The sequence below is a fragment of the Sceloporus occidentalis genome, unplaced genomic scaffold (genome assembly GCF_023333645.1).
Source record: "Sceloporus occidentalis isolate IW3139 unplaced genomic scaffold, rSceOcc1.0.p SCAF_1, whole genome shotgun sequence".
Classification (NCBI taxonomy): Eukaryota; Metazoa; Chordata; class Lepidosauria; order Squamata; family Phrynosomatidae; genus Sceloporus; species Sceloporus occidentalis.
The window spans coordinates 8,475,019-8,495,608 of record NW_028316981.1 but is presented as its reverse complement, the minus strand read 5'-3'; the positions used below and the strand labels follow the sequence as shown (position 1 = coordinate 8,495,608).

General features: G+C 41.9%; 1 protein-coding gene across 1 annotated transcript; it reads left to right on the top strand.

The window, feature by feature from the left end:
- The first annotated feature begins 2,302 nt into the window (after nucleotides 1-2,302).
- On the top strand, nucleotides 2,303-19,779 carry LOC149320607 (uncharacterized). The gene is made up of 6 exons (XM_089503711.1): nucleotides 2,303-2,445; nucleotides 3,414-3,968; nucleotides 6,062-6,179; nucleotides 7,896-7,963; nucleotides 8,885-9,011; nucleotides 14,651-19,779. Exons 2-6 carry the CDS (start codon nucleotides 3,555-3,557, stop codon nucleotides 16,198-16,200), a joined length of 2,277 nt encoding a protein of 758 aa, XP_089359837.1. The 5' UTR covers nucleotides 2,303-2,445; nucleotides 3,414-3,554; the 3' UTR covers nucleotides 16,201-19,779.
- Nucleotides 19,780-20,590: the final 811 nt, after the last annotated feature.

Genomic DNA, 20,590 nt, shown 5'->3' with positions numbered 1-20,590 from the left:
TCCCGGTTTTGGGCGGGTCCGCACGGTCCCGCCCCAGGTTGGCCCCGCCCCCGGGATTTCCCCCGCCCCCGGGCTTTGTTGCAAAGTGTGCAACAGCGGTGGCGGGGGAAAGAGAGAGAGGCCTCTGTAGGCCTCTCTCCTTTGGCGGGGGGCTTCCCTCCCCTCTTTGGCTCCACTGGAGCCGAGGGAGGGAAAGAAGCCTTGCCTGCTGAGGCCAGACTTCTTTCCCCGCCTGAGCTCCGCCGGCAAAAACGGAGCCCAGGCGGGGAAAAGAAAGCCTCCCTGAGGGGAGGATTCCTTCTCCGCCTGGGCCCCGTCCTTGGTGAGAACGGAGCACAAGCGGAGAAGGAATCCTCCCCTCAGAGAGGCTCTTTTTCAAATGTAGGACCAAAAAAAAAGGTCCTACATTTGAAAATTTTGTCCTACATTTGTCCCGGTTTGGAGGTCCGGACTAATGGCAACCCTACTTTCACACCAAAATGGGTACTTTTCAGAGCCTTTGGTGTGATTTTGGTGGTTGGTTTTAGTGGTAATTTTGAGAGTTGAAATAAGTTCCAATTATTTTTATTCAATTAGGGCTACGTTTTATTGCCATATTAACATTACAGGGACTTTCCATGGATTTTGACTGAATATTTGGTGAGATACGGGTGGATTTGGTGAGTTTTGGCCAAACGTTTGGGGAATTATCTTCGAGGCTTGTTGGCAACAGGAGGTTGCCAGACTAAGGAGAGGAGCTCCTCCTCTGTTTGGTCCCAGCAAGGCAGCAGAGGGGAGAGGGCCATTTCCTTTGGCACCGAGGAGAGGATGAGGAGGAGGAGGAGGTGCGTGGCCATTTTCAATATTTATTTTGCCCCTGTGTATTTTTTCTAACTTTGACTGCCAGGGCTCAATGCTCTGGAATTCTGGTGTCTGTGAGGCATTTTTTAGCCTTCTCTGTCGGAGAGCTCTGGTGCCACAATAAGCTACAGTTCCCAGGATTCCATAGCACTGAGCCCTGGCAGTCAAAGCAGTGTGTTTTGGACACAGAGATCCTCCTTTTGTGAGTTAATGAATGAATCCAGTCCCTAGCCTTTATATCTCTCTCACACTGCAGGAGTAATAACCCATTTTGAGACTGCTTTAACTCAATGGTAGGGAATCCTGGGAATGCTAGTGTTTGGGAGACATTGAGACTTCTCTGTCAGAGATGGCTCTGAGGCCACAATAGACTACAATTCCCAGGATTCCCCAGCACTGAGCAGTCTCAAACTGGACCATTTCCTCAGTGTGGATGCACCTGGGGAGGAATTCTGGGCACTGCAGTTCAACTATGTTTGGAGGCTTATGTGACTCCCTGTCAGAGATGGCTCTGGGGCCACAGTGTACTACAATTCCCAGCTTTTCCCAGCACTAACCCAGGACGGTTAAGTCACTCTCGAACTGGATTCTTTCCTCAGTGTGGAACTCTGGGCATTTCAGTCCAGCTATGTTTTATTTCTGCAGTGTATTTTGGACCAGAGACAAGGTGACCAGACATCTTCCTCCTTTTCCAGGACATGTCCTCTTCTGTCAAATTTCAAAATGTCCTCCATTTGGATCATGCCTAAGAAACATGCATTTATATTAACATTTTAAAAAAATCATCAATTTTTTTTCGTGCATCCTCCATTTATTAAAACTGTGTCCTACATTTGAAAATGTTGTCCTACATTTGTCCTAGTTTGGAGGTCCTGACTTATGGCAACCCTACGTGCCAAGAACAGAAGTGCCTTCCTAGAGTGGGAGGTTTAAAAGGAAAAGAGCTGGTTTCCTAGAGTAAGGGTTCAATAGAAGAGAACTGCCTTCCTAGAGGGAAAGGGTTCATAGAATAAAGCTGGCTTCCTAGAAAGGAAGGGTGAAAGGGAAGGATAGAGTTCCCTTCCTAGAAAGAAAGGTGAAAGGGATAGAGATGGCTTCCTAGAAGGGAAGGGTGAAAGGGAAGGATAGAGTTCCCTTCCTAGAAGGGAAGGTGAAAGGGATAGAGATGGCTTCCTAGAAGGGAAGGGTGAAAGGGAAGGATAGAGTTCCCTTCCTAGAAGGGAAGGTGAAAGGGATAGAGATGGCTTCCTAGAAGGGAAGGGTGAAAGGGAAGGATAGAGTTCCCTTCCTAGAAGGGAAGAGTGAAAGGGATAGAGTTCTCTTCCTAGAAGGGAAGGGTGGAAGGGATAGAGCTAGATTCCTAGAAGGGAATAGTGCAAAGATAGAATAGAGCTGGTTTCCTGGAGGGGAAGGGTGAAAGGAATAGTAAGTTATTTCTAGAGTGGTAGAGTTCAAGGAACAGAGCTGGCTTCTAGAGGAAGAGAGGAGTTTAGTCCTGCAGAGCAAATCCACTTTTGTTGCTTCCCCTCTGAAAGATCAGCTGTTCTTCTGCCTCCCCCCTTTTCCCCCCAATTGTGGAATTGTCTGTCTTTGTTGCTCTTGGTGGTGAGTCCCAGTCCACAACCTTTGTCTAGACAAGACTGTCTAGTTGTGTGTGTGAGGGAGGAAGGGAGGGAGATGGGGACAGAAGACAGGGCACAGGGCATGGCATTTCTGGCCAAAACCTGAGATCTAGTCCTTAAGACAGAGTTGGGGGGGGGGGGGGTCTAGTTTTTAAAAATCAAAATAAACCAAGTTTTAAAAAAAAAATTGCATTAATATTTTAATGGCACATCTGGGATTACAGTTCCCAGAATTCCCTAGCCTTGAGCCAGGGCAGTTAAAGTGGTCTCAAACCGGATTATTTCGGCAGTGCGGATGCAGCCAAAGTCCTTGCAACAGAGGCATAATGACTTTATATTACGTTGCATATTGTATAAAATACAATACTGGGTAAAAGGGCTTAATAGCATGCTTATATAGTTGTATGGTTTCATGCGTTGTAATACAGAACTTTTAAGACTGCATTTAATTGAAGCTTTAATTACATTTGAACTTTTTATGCCACTGTGAGGATTTATCTGTGCTAATTTTTTCTAGGGCAGCTTGAGTCCTAAGGCTAGGGAAAAGGCAGCATGTAAATAAATAATAAATAATGTTTTTTATTGTAAGCCGCCTCAAACCTATAGGAGAGGTGAGGTAGAAATAAATGTTGTTGTTGTTGTTGTTGTTGTTATTATTATACCAAGGATATTTAAAACAAGGAGAAATCTTATGTCTTCATTACTGTGCCTAGTCTTTGTTAATGTAGGCACTAAATTGAAACTGAAAACCTAGATAGTTAACAACTGGAGATTGAATCCAATGAAACCCTTCATTTGCACATTTTGAAGATACTTCTGTGTCAGAGACGATTATGGAGGATGTGGCAGCAACAGAAGGAATCCTAGGGAAACACATAATTGTGGTTATATAGGTGGGAATTCCCATATCTCTTATTTGATTCTTAAAATGACTGTGTTTTGGCTTCGCAGAGTTCTGGAAGACCTGCATGGAGAGCCTTTGAATGGGGAAAGAAGAGTCAACAGTGCTTTGACTCCACTGGAGAATTAATTGATTGGAGCTTTTAAAAATATAAATATAAAATATAAATATAAATTAAGTAAGGATCAAAGATGTATGAGGAAGACTCCATTGGCCCTGATGAAGACAAAGGCTCTGATACCATCAAGAATGAGGAAAGCGAGGAATTCTGGGGAGAAAAGATGCAGACGTTCCTGGGAGAAGATATTGTTAACTTGGACACAGAGCGACAACGCTTTAGGCAGTTGTCTTATGAAGAGGCCGAGGGACCCCGAGAGGTTTGCAGCCTCCTTCATGATCTCTGCCGGCAGTGGCTGAAGCCGGAGAAACAGACCAAAAATCAGATCCTGGACCTGGTGGTCCTGGAGCAGTTCCTGAGCATCTTGCCCCCGGAGATGGAGAGCTGGGTCAGGGAATGTGGGGCAGAGACCTCTTGTCAGGCAGTGGCCCTGGCAGAAGGTTTTCTCCTGAGTAAGAAAGAGGACAAGAAGTGGAAAGAGGAGCAGGTGAGAGCATTTTGTCCAGGTGTTTTATAAGGTAGATCTGAGTATCTTCTAGCTCCCTCTGCTCTTACTCTTTCCACACCCCTTGCCACTACCAATCTAGCTTGGGGTGATATTATTTGAAGGACCATATCTCCCTTTATGGTGACCTTAGCACCCTAAAGATATCAGATTATGTGCGGATGCAAGGCAGGGTCAGTCCTGGTTAGTACTTGGATAGGGGATTACCAAAGAGTACCAGGCACCGTAGGCTGTATTTCAAAGGAAGGAACTGGTAAAACTACCTCTGGGTATTATTTTCCAAAGAAAACCTTATGAAATTCATGGGGTCACCATAGGTTGACAGATCTGATCTAGGGTGCAAAGTAGGGTCAGTCTCAGTTAGTACTCGGTAAGGAACTATCAAAGATTAACAGGTGGCACAGGCTATATTTCAGAGGAAGGAACTGTCAAAACTACCTCTGTGTATTTTGTTCCAAAGAAAACCCTATGAAATTCATGGGATCACTATACATTGACAGGTAACTTGAAGGCACAGATACACACAGAACTCTCAGATTATCTGGAGAGGCCTTCCTTTCTGACCCACTATCTTCATAGGCTTGTTTGTTGGGAAGATGGCAGAGGGCCTTCTTGGTGGTTACTCCCAGACTTTGGAACTCCCTTTTTAAAAAAGCCCAGACCTGCCCTCCTTCCATCAGCAAGTCAAAACATTTGAATGCCATCATGCTTTTAAAAACTGAATGGAATGGGGTTTTAATGCTATGCTGCTTTTAAGGTTTGTATGTAACCTTTTGAATAAATTGTAATGTTTTTAACGTGGAATGTATAAACTTCATATTTTTAAAAAAACATTCATATATTTATACTTGGATTAATGCTTTTTATTGTTTTTAAAGATGTTGCAAGCTGCCTTGAGTCTCAATATTGACAGAAAGGCAGGATATAAATTAATTAAACAACAATAATATGAGTTGCTCTTCTGGTAAGAGTTGCTGCACTCAAAATTGTCTTTGAAAAGCAGGGAGCCTGCATATTGATTTGATGTGGAATCACAGTCCCACGAGGCTCTTAGCATCCTGATTCTGTTTTCAAACAAGATACCTGCTCTCCTGTGTTCCACATTTTCAAAGGAAGTTCTAGATTTTTCTTTTCTGTCCCTGTCACAGAGTCAGATGGGCTGTTGCAGTTAATCCAGTGGCACAGCTTGATCCCACAAGTCTTAGAAAATGACAATCAATGTAGGCTTCAGGATGGAATATGCTTCCATCCATCCCAACAAGTATCCCATTCCATCTGTAAAGGGTGAAACATTCTAAAATGAAATATTGTTTTCAAGAGGAGGCTATGGATGAATGTCAGAAACCCCACGAGTCTCACCCCAATCAGCCATATTTTGACCATTTTCTAATCTTGTACCACACCGAAAGGTCTGGAAACCATGCCCTATAAGGAGCAGCGGAGAGAGCTAAGTATTGTTTGATCTGGGGAAGAAAATATTAAGTGATGACATGAGAGCCACATTTAAATATTTGAAGGGATGTCATATTGAGGATGGAGCAAATTTATTTTCTGCTATTCAAGAGACTAGAACAAGGAGCAATGGATGCAATTCAAGAAGAGTGTTGATAAACTAGAGTGTATCCAGAGAAGGGCAATCAAAATAGTGAAAGGTCTGGAAACCATAAAGTCCTATGAGGAGTGATTTAGGGATCTGGGTGTATATATGCTGGAAAACAGAAGGTTAAATGGTAACATGATAGCCATGTTTAAATGTTTGAAGGGATGTCATATTGAAGATGGAGCAAGCTTGTGTTAAGCTGCTCCAGAGACAAGAACATGGAGCAATGCATGTAAGATAAACATTAGGAAGAACCTCCTGACAGTAAGAGCTATTCATCAGTGGAACACATTCCCTCAAAGAGTGGTGGAGTCTCCTTATCTGGAGGTTTTTAAACAGAGGGTGGATGGCCATCTGTCAGAGTGTTTTGATTGTGAGTTCCTGCGTGGCAAAATGGGGTTAGACTGGATGGCCCTTGTGATCTCTTCTAATTCTATAGTTCTATGACTCTTGCATTCCCTTGCTGGTCTTTCAGGTCACAAAACTGTCTCTGGAATTTAACACTGCAGCAGAGAGGGCTCTGTTGGATCCCAGGCAGAATCTCCAATGGAGGCAGATCAAGCAGAAGGTGGATGGAGGGGACCCCTTGCGAGGTAAGGCTGGGACACTCTGTGGCTGGGATCCTGTAGGTGTCTTTTGCACGAGAAAGTTCCTATAATATGCTGTCTCTATCAAGTAAATGAATGCACATCATGGATCAGGGGAACCTACAGCCCTCCAGGTTCATGGCTCATGGAAGGATAGAACTGGGATTTCCCTAGCCCCAGTTCCACACACTAATCACTGCCCCTAAATGCCCTATGCATTTGCTTGGGTGGCAAGTATGGATGTATTTAAAAAGATTGCTTCCTAGGATTGATTATTTAATTATGATTGCCATTATAATGTCTGAAATAAATATAAGCAGGCAAGTAGATTCCTCATAAAGAGGCTGGAATGATTATGTCAAGAGGAATTCAGTCATCTTGTTCTCTATGTTATGGAACAGAAGGTGATGAGCACGTAATTAGATGCAACAGCACATGATTAGTTACAGTGTTCAGTACAGGTTGAGTCTTCCTTATTTATCCTGGTGGCGCAGTGATTAAATGCGTGTACTGCAGCCACTCACTCAAAACCACAAGGTTGTGAGTTCAAGACCAGCAAAAGGGCTCAAGCTTGACTCAGGCTTGCATCCTTCTGAGGTTGCTAAAATGAGTACTCAGACTGTTGTGGACAAATTAGCTTACAGTTGTAAAACGCTTAGACACTGCTTAGGCGGTATGAAGGTGTATATAAATGAACCTTGTTTGTTTTGTTTGTTAGAATTCCAAAGTGTTCCAAAATTCAAAATTGTCTACATGAGTGGCTGAGATAGTGACACCTTAGTTTTCTGATGGTTCAGTGTAAACAAACTTTGTTTCATGCACACAGTTATTACAAATATTGTGGATTAAATTGCCTTCAAAGTACAGTGGACCCTTGTTATACGCTGGGGTTTGGTTCCAAGATCCCCTGTGAATAACAAAATCCGTGGATGCTCGAGTCCCATTAAATATAATGACATAGCAAAATTGTGTCCCTTATAAAAATTGGAAAATCAAGGTTTGATATTTGAAATTTATACCTTTTGAACATTTTCAAACCATGGATGCTTGAATCCGTGTATAAAAAATCCTATCATTGCTGAGGAGAGACCAGAAAAAATGGAGCAAAACGTAAAGTTCGTAAATTCAGATTAAGCGAAGGAAATGCCAGATTAGGTGTGGACATCATGAAGACAGTCCATTCCCAATTTGAGGTTTTGGTCTTGAGTTATGTAAAGAGGATGCAGCAAGCCTGGGAGAAACCCAGAGTAAATAATCCATGCAGAATAACCCTGGATGTGTTTTTGGTTGCAAAATAATTGTTGTTCAACATGAGGCCTGGATATCACAATGAATTCAAAACAGATTATTGACAGGCACAATTCAAAGTCCTTTTTATGATATAGAAAGCTCTCTGGGTAACTTCCAGATAGACCTGCCCATGTTCTGAGATCCTCAGGGAACGGCCTGTTCTCAGTCCCAGTGCCTTCAAAGGTATACTTGGTAAGGACATGGGAGAGAATCTTCTCAATACCTGCTCCCAGCCTATGGAACTCTCCACCATAGCAGATTAGGCTAGTGTGTTCTCCTTCTGCCAACAGGTGGAGATGTTTTTCTTTGAACCAGCATTTGGTGATTAAGTGACTGTGCGGAAAAGTCTTTAATTGGGTTTAAGGACTGCAACTGTAACCACTGAAACAAGTCTATGTGATCAGCTTTGTACTATTTTGGTCTCTCACACAGGGGCTGGAATGACGCTATCTAGTTCTCAGTTGTCTCTTCCTCTTTGGGATAGCCCAGAACCAGTTCAGGTAAGGAGAAGAATTCCTTGGCAAAAGGACTGGAGAAGCCTGGGTTTCCCTAGTTCCAGGTTTACATCCCTAATAGCAGTACCTGAGAATTCTGTCTCTGTTTGCTTTGGTTTATAAAAAATGACCAAAGCTCATCAGTTTCAGTTAATGGAAAGAAGTGGAGCTTTTAAAACTAGGAAGAAGGGAACTATCTAAACTGAGAGACTCATCCATCTTGGCCCAGGAGTTTGAGCACCGATTTCTTAAAAGCTTGGGTTTAAAACCTTGTATGTTCAACCAATCTAGTCCTAGGTTAAAATTGCTGTCCTTATTCTCTGTAATTTTTCTTGGCTAGTGGATAGATCAGTGGTTCCCAACCTTCCTAATGCCGCGACCCTTTAATACAGTTCCTCATGTTGTGGTGACCCAAACCCATGAAATTATTTTCGTTGCTACTTCATAACTGTAATTAAATAGGTGTTTTCCAATGGTCTTAGGCGACCCCCTTGAAAGGGTCATTCGACCCCCAAAGGGGTCTCGACCCACAGGTTGGGAACCACTGGGATAGATAGTCCTATCCTTCCTCACTAGATCCAAACAAATATCTTTCCTTCTATTTGCTTCTGGCAAATTGAAGGTTGTAACCCCTGGGCAAAGGTGGATGAAGTCCTGCTTGGCCAGATTAAAGGCCCATCTAATCCAGCATCTGCTTCCCACAGTGGCCCACTAGGGGCCTCTAGGAATCCAGTAATTCAGGCATGGAAGCCATGGCCCTCTCCCGCTTTTCTTCCCCAGCAGCTGGTATTCAAAGGTATGGTGCTTCTGCTAATAAACCTGTCAAACAACCAACTGAAAGGTTTCAGTCCTAAAGGCCTCTTACTTTTTGTTCCTTGATAGCCTTTGTGGGAATCATGAGCAGGAAATGTTTTCTTTTCCCTCCAGGGTCCAGTGACCTTTGACGATGTGGCTGTCCATTTCTCCCCAGAGGAATGGGCTCTTTTGGATCTGGATCAGAGAGTCCTCCATGCACAGATCATGGAGGAGACCCATCAGATCCTGGCCTCTGTTGGTAAGGCTTCCTCACAGATGATAATTTTATTCCAAAATGCAGTAATCATACCAGTTACTGTAGGATCCTTAAGGCAGAGCTAGGAAATGAAACCCCAATTTGAAGTCGAAGGCTTTCATGACTGGCATCCATAGTTTTTTGTGGGTTTTTTGGGCTATGTGGCTATGTTCTGTAAGAGTTTATTCCTGACATTTCACCAGCATCTGTGGCTGGCATCTTTTGTTGCCATTCCACAACAGAATAATACACAGATTAACATGGAAACCACTCCTCCCAACCCAGGGTCACACAATATATATGTACCCCACTCACTTCCATACCAGCATTCTCTGAAGATGCCAGCTACAGATGTTGGCGAAACATCAGGAATAAACTCTTATAGAACATGGCCACATAGCCTGAAAAACCCACAAAAAACTATAAACCCCAATTGTTTTTGTGGGTTTTTTGAGCTATGTGGCCATGTTTTAGAAGAGTTTCTTCCTGACATTTCGCCAGCATCCGTGGCTGGCATCTTCAGAGAATGCTAGTATGGAAGTGAGTGGGGTACATATACTGTGTTACTCTGGGTTGGGAGGAGTGATTTCCATGTTAAACTGTGTATTGTTCTGTTGTTGAATGGCAAGGCCTCAGGGTGGGAGGATATGCAAAGATGATTTGTGTCTGTTTAATTAGAGATCCACTGTCTGCTAGGAAAGCCCCTGACCCTGGGTGGTTTCTCATTTGCATTTGCTGATTCCTATTTTGCTGTTTTTCAGGACTGGTAGCCAAAAACTCTGTTCACTTTAATGGTTTCTTATTTCCTGTTGAAGTTGTCCAGGTGTTTGTGGATTTCAGTGGCCTCCCTGCAAATTCTGACCTGATAGTTGTTGGCATGATTCAGAGTTTCAGTGTTTGCAAACAGCAGTTTATGCCCCGAATGATTTATAACATCTACTATTACTGCTGATTTTTCTGGCTGACTCAGTCTGCAGTGTCTCTCATATTCCTTGATTCGTGTTTGAACACTGTGTTTTGTGGTCCCTATGTAGACATGTCCACAGCTGAATGGTATGTGGTAAACTCCTGCGGCCGTGAGAGGGTCTCTCCTGTCCTTCATACACAAATCAAGGACCATGAGAGACACTGCAGACTGAAAAATCAACAGTAACTTCTGGATTGAAAGATCAACACATTGTATTTCTCAGACTATTCTAAAAAGAAATCCCCATGCTAAAGCCTTATTGGCATCTCATGTGTAAATCCAAAGGGGTTTTCTGTGAGACTATATGTGACAGTGTTAAGCATTCATTTGTTCAGGACTGAAAAACTGAAATATGGTGCTGGGTGTTATCAATACGCTGATGACACCCAAATCTATTTCTCCGTATCTCGTTCGTCGGCCTCGAATTCCGATGGCATCTCTTCTCTCAATGAATGTCTTCAGGCGGTAATGGGCTGGATGAGGAAAAACAGATTGAAACTGAATCCAGACAAGACGGAGGTGCTCATGGTAGCGGCCCCGAAACCAAGAATTGGGTTGCAACCTCCAGTCCTGGATGGGGTCACACTCTCCTCCAGCGACTGTGTTCGCAGTCTGGGGGTGCTCCTTGACTCGTCGCTCCTGATGACAAATCAGGTAAATGCGACGGTCAGGAGTGCCTGTTATCAGCTTCGGCTGATACGCCAGCTGCGCCCTTTTCTGGAAGTAAGGGATCTCGAGACGGTTGTGCACGCACTGGTAACCTCACGCCTTGACTTCTGTAATGCACTCTACATGGGGCTACCCCTGTGCTTGACTCGGAAATTACAGCTGGTTCAAAACATGGCAGCCAGGCTTGTGTCAGGTACATCTAGGAGGGACCACATTACTCCGGTTTTGAGGTCCCTCCACTGGCTGCCTATCAGCTTCCGGGCCCAGTACAAGGTGTTGGTTATCACCTTTAAAGCCCTAAATGGCTTGGGTCCAAACTATCTTAGAGACCGCCTCCTCCCGTACAATCCTCCCCGCGCTCTCCAGTCCTCTGGGAGGAACTTACTGCAGCCTCTAAAATCTAGGCTTGCGGCAACCTCCCAGAGGGCGTTCTCTGCTGTCGCCCCCAAACTCTGGAACGACCTGCCGGATGAGATCCGTCAGATAACATCATTAGACAGCTTTAAAAAAGCGGTCAAGACGGATCTCTTCCGGCAGGCCTTTCCAGATTAACCATCCCGGCCCAGGTTCCCTGATTCCCTCATTCCTCCCGTGGCCCCATCTTAGTGATGGTTGAGGATCAACAGAGGGATATCAGGGTTTTTAGTTTTAATTGCTGTTTTTATCCTTGATATTGTATTTTTAATATGTTATACTATTTAATACTGTCTTAAGGGGGGGAGGGATAAAGTGTTTTTAATTGTGATATTTTATATTTTACTGTTGTTAACCGCCCGGATTGGTTTGCCAGAGGGCGGTATACAAATAAATATTATTATTATTATTATTATACAGCAGCCATGAACAAAACCGGATTGATAAGAATCTGTGTAATCAGAGGTAATATTAGTATTTGCTAATATTAGTACTCCATAGAATAAGAATTTAAACATGAAAAGCCCTAAATATAGTACTTTATATTCTATGAAGAACAGAGTCTGTAGCCTAAAAGACTAAGGGGGTGGTGGTGGGGACGGGAGGAAGGACACAGTATTTCTTCTTTCTTCCCATTAGTAAATATTTTTTCGCATTCATATTTTTATTTCATTTCATTATATAGCATATAAATCAAATTGATTCATCCGCAAATCAACTGATTATATTATCTTATATTGATAGTTGTGAAGACACACCCAACAAAAGGTGGTGGCAGGTTTGGGTGTGCAATGCCGGTACCCTGGTGAGATGAAACTCTTTTACCCAAAAAGGTTCTGAAGCTGAATGCAAAGTTCAAAAAGGGGGAAGTTTAATTTAAAGAACAAAAATAAAGAGTTTTCTCCTCCCCAGCTCTAGATAAAAGATACTTTACAGTTTGAGTTTCAGCAATCTTCAGGATGTCATCTCTCTGGGTCTGATCTTGATTTGATCTCCTCACTCAATGGAGCTGGTGCAGGGTCTTTTAGCTCCTGAATTCTTTAACTTGATGTAGGCAACTAATTTCTGGTAACTGATTTGGCTAAGGTGTAAGAAATGCCCTTTCCAGCTGTCTGGGCCTGTTTGCCACCAAAAGACAGCTCTCTGCCTGCTCACAGCAAAGACTGCTCCCAAACTAAAAGCCTCTAGCTGAAACAGAGCATGCTGGGAAAGGGCAAACCAAACCTGGAAAAATGCAGGGGATCCTATAGCTCCTCCCACAACTAATACTTTCCTACACTAAAATATTCTATGGCCTGAACCACACGAAAGAAAATGCAGGGGGAGATTAAAAGAGTCCTGGGAGGACATCACAATAGTCATTTTGTTAAATCATTCTAACTCCAAAGTATATTTAATTTTTCCCATTTCTTTTTATATTGTTGTATGTTTTCCCATTGATGAGCATCATCAGTTTATCCATTACTGCTAACTCATTTATTTTTATTTTCCAATCTTCAATTGAAGGACATCCTTTCCCACCAATATTTTGCATAAATTATGTGTGCTGCCGTTATCATATATAATACATTTTTTCCTCATAATTGAATTTGTCTTTTAATTCATTTGTTCTATTTAATAAAAATAATTCTGAGCTCATCTTGAATTTCTTTTGTAATGTGTCTGATATATTTTTATGAATTGCTTTCCAAAATTGTTTGGCTTTTTTGTAATGCCATTTGATTCTTCGTATTTCCAACAATTGTTCTTGCTCTTATTCTGAATTTTTGCAAGTCTCTATAGTGTGATCTACCATCTATAAAATAGCTTATAATAATTTTCTTTGAGGTTATTGCATTTGGTGCATTTTAGATTGTGTTTCCAAACTTCCTCACAACTTTTTAATGGAATATGCTTTCCTATATTTTGCATCCACTCCATAATATTTTCCTTGATTGTTTCTCCTTTTAACTCTATATCTAAAAGCATCTTATAGGCCCCATACAGAGAGGCCAAAATAAAGCTGCTTCAGGTCACTTTGGAGGTATGCTGTTTAAATGATGCATGGGTTCTAAGAGTCTGGAAGCCACAATCCAGTCCTATGGACTGGAGTGCAGCTGTCCTGGACTGCAGCCAGCACTCACAGACACATGCCAATAAGAATGGCTTAGCCCAGCAAGTGGAAGCAAAACACAGACCTTTCAAGGAGTAAGCGTGAGAGCAGTCCGAGAAGTCAAGCCGAGGTCAGGATATCAGAAATCAAAGCAATCCAAAAGCGAAGCCAAAGTCAGGATACTGGGAATCAGAGTGGTCAAAGCAGTCCGAGGTCAAAGCAGCCAGAAGATAACAAGGGTCTGGTCTGAGATCAAAGCAACAAAGAATCAAGATACAAGAAGCCAGTGCTAGCAGCGATCATGCAATAAACCCTGGCAAACAGTGGAGCCCTCTCTCCAGCTTAAGTAAGGGAAGCTCTCCCCCGTGCCACCTGAGGCTGGTTAGCTAATTGCCTCTCTGCAATCCTCTTGGATCTGCACCTGCAAGCACTCTCAGTCCTTCTCTTTTTGTATGTAGAGGCACCTCCAGGCAAGCTTCCTCCCCAGAGTCACCACTAGGCTGTTGCACCACAGGAGGCCTTTCCCTAGCACTAGGACCTGGTTGGGCCTCCTCCTCTGGGGCTGGGAGTGCACAGCTGGGACCTGACAGAGCAGTATTACCACCTGGTGTAGCCTCAATTAGCTCTCGCTCTGTCCTCCTCCTCCTCCTTCTCGAGCTGATCTTGGCTGGCCATGACAGCAGCTTTAATGCAGCTTCTGGCTTCTTAGGACGCATGCATCATTTAAATACCTCCAAAATGACCCAAAGCAGCTTTATTTTGGCCTGTCTGTATGGGGCCATAGATTCTTGTTATATGTTTTTCTTCTTGTGCTAGGATTTTTCCCCAGTTCTCTGGGTTTATTTTCAATACTTGGATCTTAATATCTTTCTTGAGGTTTTCTGAGATTTGTCAATGAACAGCCAGTGGACCTCCATTTTTTCTCTCTGCATTTCTTCCTTTGTTTTTATTCTTTCTTCTTTCTCTGTTTAAATTAAAATATCCTCATATCTGAGCCATTTCTCTTTGTACAGACACTCTTTTATGAAACACTTCATGTGTAGAAGTCCATCTAGGAATCATTGTGTATAGATAGTTTTTATATTTTGCCCAAGTTTTGTACACTGTTTTTCTTACCAGGTGTTTATTCAATTCGTTGTTTGTTTTTGTTTGTCATAGCATAGATAGGCATGCCATCCCTCCTTCATGTTGTCACTTTCTAGACCTAATAGTTTTTTGTTTTCTGATGTGATCCACTCTTTCAGCCAAGTGAATACACTTGCATTATAGTATATTTGTAGGTTTGGCATGCCCAGTCCTCCTTTTTCCTTGCAATCTTGCTTTACTGATGTTTTAATCCTTTCCTTTTTTCCTTTCAAGTCTTTTGTCCATACTTTAACAGTTGTTCACTCATTATAATGCCTCCCATTTTTTAAAGGTCCTTTCCATTCACTCCCTTCCTCAGTCCCTGAGAGTCCTTTCCAGTCATGCTGAGGAATGATTGTTTTGTGTTCTTCCCAGCAGATAACTGGAGGAAGAGCAAGGTCTGTGCCAAATGTGGGAAGTGTTTTGGGCGCAAACGGGAGCTTGTCAGACACCAGAAACGCCACACAGAAGAAGAATGTTCTACCAGAAAGAAGCCATTCAAATGCAATGTATGTGGAAAAAAGTTTGGCCAGAATATGGCACTCGCATTTCACAAGAGGGTCCATGCTGGAAAAAAACGCCATAGATGTAAAGTCTCGAGGAAAGGATTTAATTACAAATCGCACCATCTGAGCCATCAAGCATCCCACAAAAGAACAAAAACACACAAATGCCAGGAATGTGGGAAACATTTTGCTTGCAAATCAGTACTAGTCATTCATCAGAGAGTCCACACAGGAGAGAAACCATATAAATGCCTGGAGTGTGGGGAATGTTTTTCTGCAACTTCAAGCCTTGTGAATCACCAGAGACGCCACACAGGAGAGAAACCATATAAATGTCAGAACTGTGGGAAGTGTTTCTCTACAAATTCAAATCTTGCAAGTCACCAGAGAGTCCATACAGGAGAGAAACCATACAAATGCCAAGAGTGTGATAAGTGTTTTGCTCGTAAAGAACATCTAGTGATCCACCAGAGAGTTCATACAGGGGAGAAACCATATAAATGCCTGGAGTGTGGGAAATCTTTTGCTCACAGTGCCTCCCTTTTGAGCCACCAGAGAGTCCACACAAGAGAAGAACGACACAAATGTCAAGAGTGTGGAAAATGTTTTTCTAGAAAGTTAAGCCTTGTGTTCCACCACAGAAAGCACATAGAAGAGAAACCATACAAATGTCAGGAGTGTGGGAAATGTTTTTCTCACCATTCACACTTTGTGATTCATCAGAGAGTACACACAGGAGAGAAACCATATAAATGTCAGGAATGTGGGAAATGTTTTTCTACAGTTTCCATCCTTGTGGCCCACCAGAGAGTCCACACAGGAGAGAAACCATACCAGTGCCAAGAATGTGGGAAATGTTTTTCCAAAAATTCAAACCTTGAAAGTCACCGGAGAGTCCACACAGGAGAGAAACCATATAAATGCCAGGAGTGTGGAAAGTGTTTTGCTCATGGTTCATACCTTGCAATTCACCGGAGGCTCCACACAGGAGAGAAGCCCTACGAATGCCAGGACTGTGGGAAATGTTTTGCTCGCAAGTCATGCCTCGTCCAGCACAAAAGAGCCCACACAGGAGAGAAACCATACAAATGCCAGAAGTGTAGAATATACTTTGTTTGTAGGTCAGAACTTGAGGAGCACCAGAGCAATCATACAGGAGAGCAACCATACAAATGCCAAGTGTGTGGGAAATGTTTTTCTCGAAATTCAACCCTTGTCAGCCATCAGAGAGTCCACACAGGAGAGAAACCATACAAGTGCCAGGAATGTGGGAAATGTTTTGCTCAGAATACACACCTTGTCAGCCATCAGAGAGTCCACACAGGAGAGAAACCATACAAATGTCAGGAGTGTGGGAAATGTTTTGCTCAAAATTCAAGCCGTGTGAGTCATCAGAGAATTCACTTAGAAGAAAAATGATACAAATCCGATTAGTGTGGACAATATTTTGCTCAAGTGTTCATACCTTGTGAAGCCTAAGAGACTTCACACTGCAAAGAAAGCACACAGACACCCGGAGTATGGGACATGTTGTTCTAAAAATACAAGCCTTGTGAGCTAACAAATCCTATATTAATCTGAAGTTGTATGATGTAGTATCATGCCTATCATGTTGTATGAAGTTGTATCATGCCTATTTCACAAATTATGAAATTTAGAAATCTGATTTAAATTTTAAAATACAATTAAAATGTTAAATATCTGGTTTTTAATTCATAGAATTAAAAATTGATAGAAAATTGAACAAAATTATATAGGTGACATATGCATCCTGATTTTTGAGGGATCCCCTTCTAGTTTGGTGTCATCTAAGAATCTGACCTAACATTCATTTTGTTAGTATTGGTCCAAAAATCTTTTAAGGACATCTTGAAATTGATCCCATCCTTTGAAATAAAGAGAAGGATTTGGATAGGAGGAAATGCATCAGATGGCTTTCTTCTTGGAGAACATAGCAGAAGAATAGTAGGCAGTTTTTAACAGCATTGGAACTAGGCCCTTGTAGTCTCTTCCAACTCTAAGATTCTATGATTCTGTGATTCATAGAATTGGAAGAGACCACAAGGGCCTAATTCCAATGCTGCTAAAAACTGGCTGAGATTCAGAGGATGAGGAAGAAAAAGGGGGGCTGGTTGAGCATGAAAAGATTTTGCAAAGAAGAGCTTAATTATCAGAGGCTTTGTTAACTGAAGTATTCCTTTAAAATACAACAAATTAAAAAAAAGTAAACTGAGGATATGATTCTAAGGTGAAGGCTGGAGAGTTTTGGTATTGGGTTGCTACATCTTATCTGCAGTAAACAATGCAATAAATGCTTTAGCTGGGAAAGACTGGGATTCAACTCTGCTTATAACTAGCAAGATGTCTATCGGTAATTCCTTGCAAAAACAGTAAAACACAGAGGAAAGGGAAATAGGTGCCTCACCAGCCCCCCTCTCTGTGTTAAAAAAGCATTGGTCTGTATGCTTAGGGACCAAAACATAAATTATAAGATAGTGTAGGCTAGTTAAAGAATTGATTAATTGATTGAAGTTATACTCTGTCATTTTCCCAGTAAGGGATTCAAGGTGGCTTACAGATATATAAAAACAAGATTAAATTAAAATCCTATTTCATGGAAGTTAAAAAAGAAATAACAATATTATTAAAAACCATGGTTTAAACAGTTAAAAACACATTTTGATTCCAGGCAGGCTCATACAGAGGGATAGATATCTTGTGCCATATAGGGCTTTATAGGTCATAAGCAGCACTTTGAATTGTGCCTGGAAACAGGCTGCCAGCCAGTGGAGCTGAACAAGGGCATAGTAGCCTGAATAATAACCCTGTAGCCTGCACCAATTAACACTTTGCCTGTCACTCTTTGTAATCACTGAAGTTATGAAGAGAGATCTGAAGGAGTGGTATATACCAATCAAAGGAATCTTCTTAACTTCCCTATATGTTGTGATACTTTTTACATGCCCAACACGGACCAGATCCTTTTTATGCAAGTCTTCTTAAATACATTAAAGACCTTTGCAGTGGGTAGCAAAATTGGTAGTAATTTGTGCTCTTGACAGTGGTTCTGGTCTACAGAAAGGAAAACCTTAGCAATATATATATTTTATGGTAAGGTTATGCACTGATTTGAGTTCTAGTTCATGAAATTTAAGATCTGAAAGTGTAAATAATATATTTATAAAGCAGAAAGCTATGTGTGTTGTGGAGTGTGTGTGTGTGTGTGAGAGAGAGGCCAAGAGTCTAGTTCCAGACATGAAGCCAATCTTACTATAAACAATGTTAAGCTAGTATGAGAACTGTGAATTCACCTATAATGAAACTGAGACATGTGCTTTGTTAAAGGGAACAACTGATGCAATCAAATGGCTAATGTAATTCAATGAAAGTCAGCCAAAATCCAAGTGTACCTGGTGTGCTACATCACCTTTAAGGAAGGGACTAATTGTTTAGATAAATGGGGAGTGTACATGTCTCTTATCTATTTGGACAAGATAAATCAGCTGATAGGCTAAGGAAGATAAACAGATCAATATCTTTATCAATGACTTGGATGACAGAATTGGGGGCATACTCATCAAATTTGCAGATGACACCAAATTAGGAGTAATAGCTAATACTCCAGAGGACAGGATCAAAATTCAAAATGACCTGAATAGACTAGAAATCTGGGGCAAAGCTAACAAAATGAAATTCAACAAAGAGAAATGTAAGGTACTGGACTTAGGGTGGAAAAATAAAATGCACAGATATAGGATGGGGGGGGGGGGGTACCTGGCTGAATGAAACTACATGTGAAAGGGATTTGGGAGTCCAAGAAGATCACAAGTTGAACATGAGTCAACAGTATGATGCAGCAGCTAAAAAGGCCAATGCAATTTTAGGCTGCATCAATAAAAGCATAGTGTCTAGATCAAGGGAAGTAATAGTGCCACTCTATTCTGCTTTGGTCAGGCCCCACCTGGAATATTGTGTCCAGTACTGGGCACCACAATTCAAAAAGGACATTGAGAAACTGGAGCGTGTCCAAAGGAGGGCGACTAAAATGGTGAAGGGTCTGGAAACCTTGCCCTATGAGGAACGCCTTAGGGAGCTGGGGATGTTTAGCCTGCAGAAAAGAAGGTTAAGAGGTGATATGATAGCTCTGTTTAAATATTTGAAGAGATGTCATATTGAGGAGGGAGCAAGCTTGTTTTCTGCTGCTCCAGAGAACAGGACCCAAAACAATGGATGTAAGCTACAGGAAAAGAGATTCTACCTCAACATTAGGAGGAACTTCCTGACAGTAAAGGTTGTTTGATAGTGGAATACAGTCCCTCAGAGTGTAGTGGACTCTCCTTCCTTGGAGGTCTTCAAGCAGAGGCTGGATGGCCATCTGTCGGGGAAGCTTTGATTGGGATTTCCTGCATGGCAGGGGGTTGGACTGGATGGCCCTTGTAGTCTCTTCCAACTCTACAATTCTATGATCAAGCAAAGATAGAAGCAGATTGACCAAGCATCAGTCTACATTATAGATAAGACTACTGTGCAGTCTCTAAGGATATGCCATTCCTAGCTGATAATGGCCCTGACCATGCCGCTAAAGACAGACAATGCTAGTAAGAAGCTCTGCTCTCACCTAGGCTATGCTAACTAGCTATATTTCCTGTTCTAATTGTAATACATGCCCTTTACGGATGACATATATAGCTATGTATTCCACAGATGCCTGTTTCTCAACAGATGGGATCATATTCTGTAATGGATAAGTAGCTAAATTATATTGGTTGAGATAGTAAAGTTCCTCTAAGTGTTTACTATAGAGATGCCAGTTAAGAAGATATGAAAGTTCCGTTCTTATGAAAGTGTAACACCTTACCTGCTGTATCCTATACTGTAATGTACTGCACGCTGCCTTACGTGTAATGCAATGTAATGGAAGTAGTGTGCCCAAGCATTAAAATATCTGTGTTTCTCCCTAGGGGGAGTGTATGCTTGTGTATGCCTATAATAAATAGCCTAAAAGACTTATAGAAAGTCTACTAATTCTCCAGTATAAATATCTTGAGATTACTATACTGAAGAATACATCGTGGAGTATCGATGTGAACTCTGCCTGTTTGGATTTTACTGTTGGTCATGAGTTGGACATCCAGCCGGGGCTGGGTTATACTTATTACTGTAACTCACACAAATCTTAACTCCCATGTTGATCATTTCTTCACAAAATTGATTCCACATGAAATATAAAATATAATGTAATGTTAATGGAACCTACAATATCTTATGACCACATTTTCCATTTCCCTCCTTTGACGCACTTTCCACTTTATAGTGCATTGCTTATTTGCTTCATGAGAACGGCTGCTTGCTCTCTTCTGTCTCCTATTCCCTTGCTTCACCTTGCCTTGTTGTGGTGCACCTGTTACTTGCTTCTTATAATAATACATAATAATAAGTTTTATTTATGTTGTCCTGCCTGTCCTGACGGATCGAAGCGGGATTACAGTCAAATTATGCAATCAACAATAATTCTAATAACAATTATTTAAAATCACAATATAAACCATATGCTATCTAAAAACAATTAATACAATATCAAATCTCATTGACAACCTGAGGTAGACTCCTGATCGGGAGGTAGTATTTTTCTGAGGTCTATAGAAGATCAGGGGGTATGCTTGCTGGAAGAGGTAAGTTTTCAACGCCTTTTTGAAGGCATCCAGGGTAGAAATAAGTTGGAGCTCTTTGGTGAGTAGATGTTTACCTCACCTTGGGATGCTCCAGTAAGTTCTTTCCAGATGTTCGGAGAGTGCAGGGCGGATTATGT

Excerpts from the sequence above, each read along its gene's own strand:
- LOC149320607 (XM_089503711.1), top strand. The coding sequence starts at position 3,555 with ATGTATGAGGAAGACTCCATTGGCCCTGATGAAGACAAAGGCTCTGAT. Across the intron at positions 3,969-6,061 it reads AGAAGTGGAAAGAGGAGCAG|GTCACAAAACTGTCTCTGGA; the intron begins GTGAGAGCATTT and ends CTGGTCTTTCAG. Across the intron at positions 7,964-8,884 it reads ATAGCCCAGAACCAGTTCAG|GGTCCAGTGACCTTTGACGA; the intron begins GTAAGGAGAAGA and ends TTTTCCCTCCAG.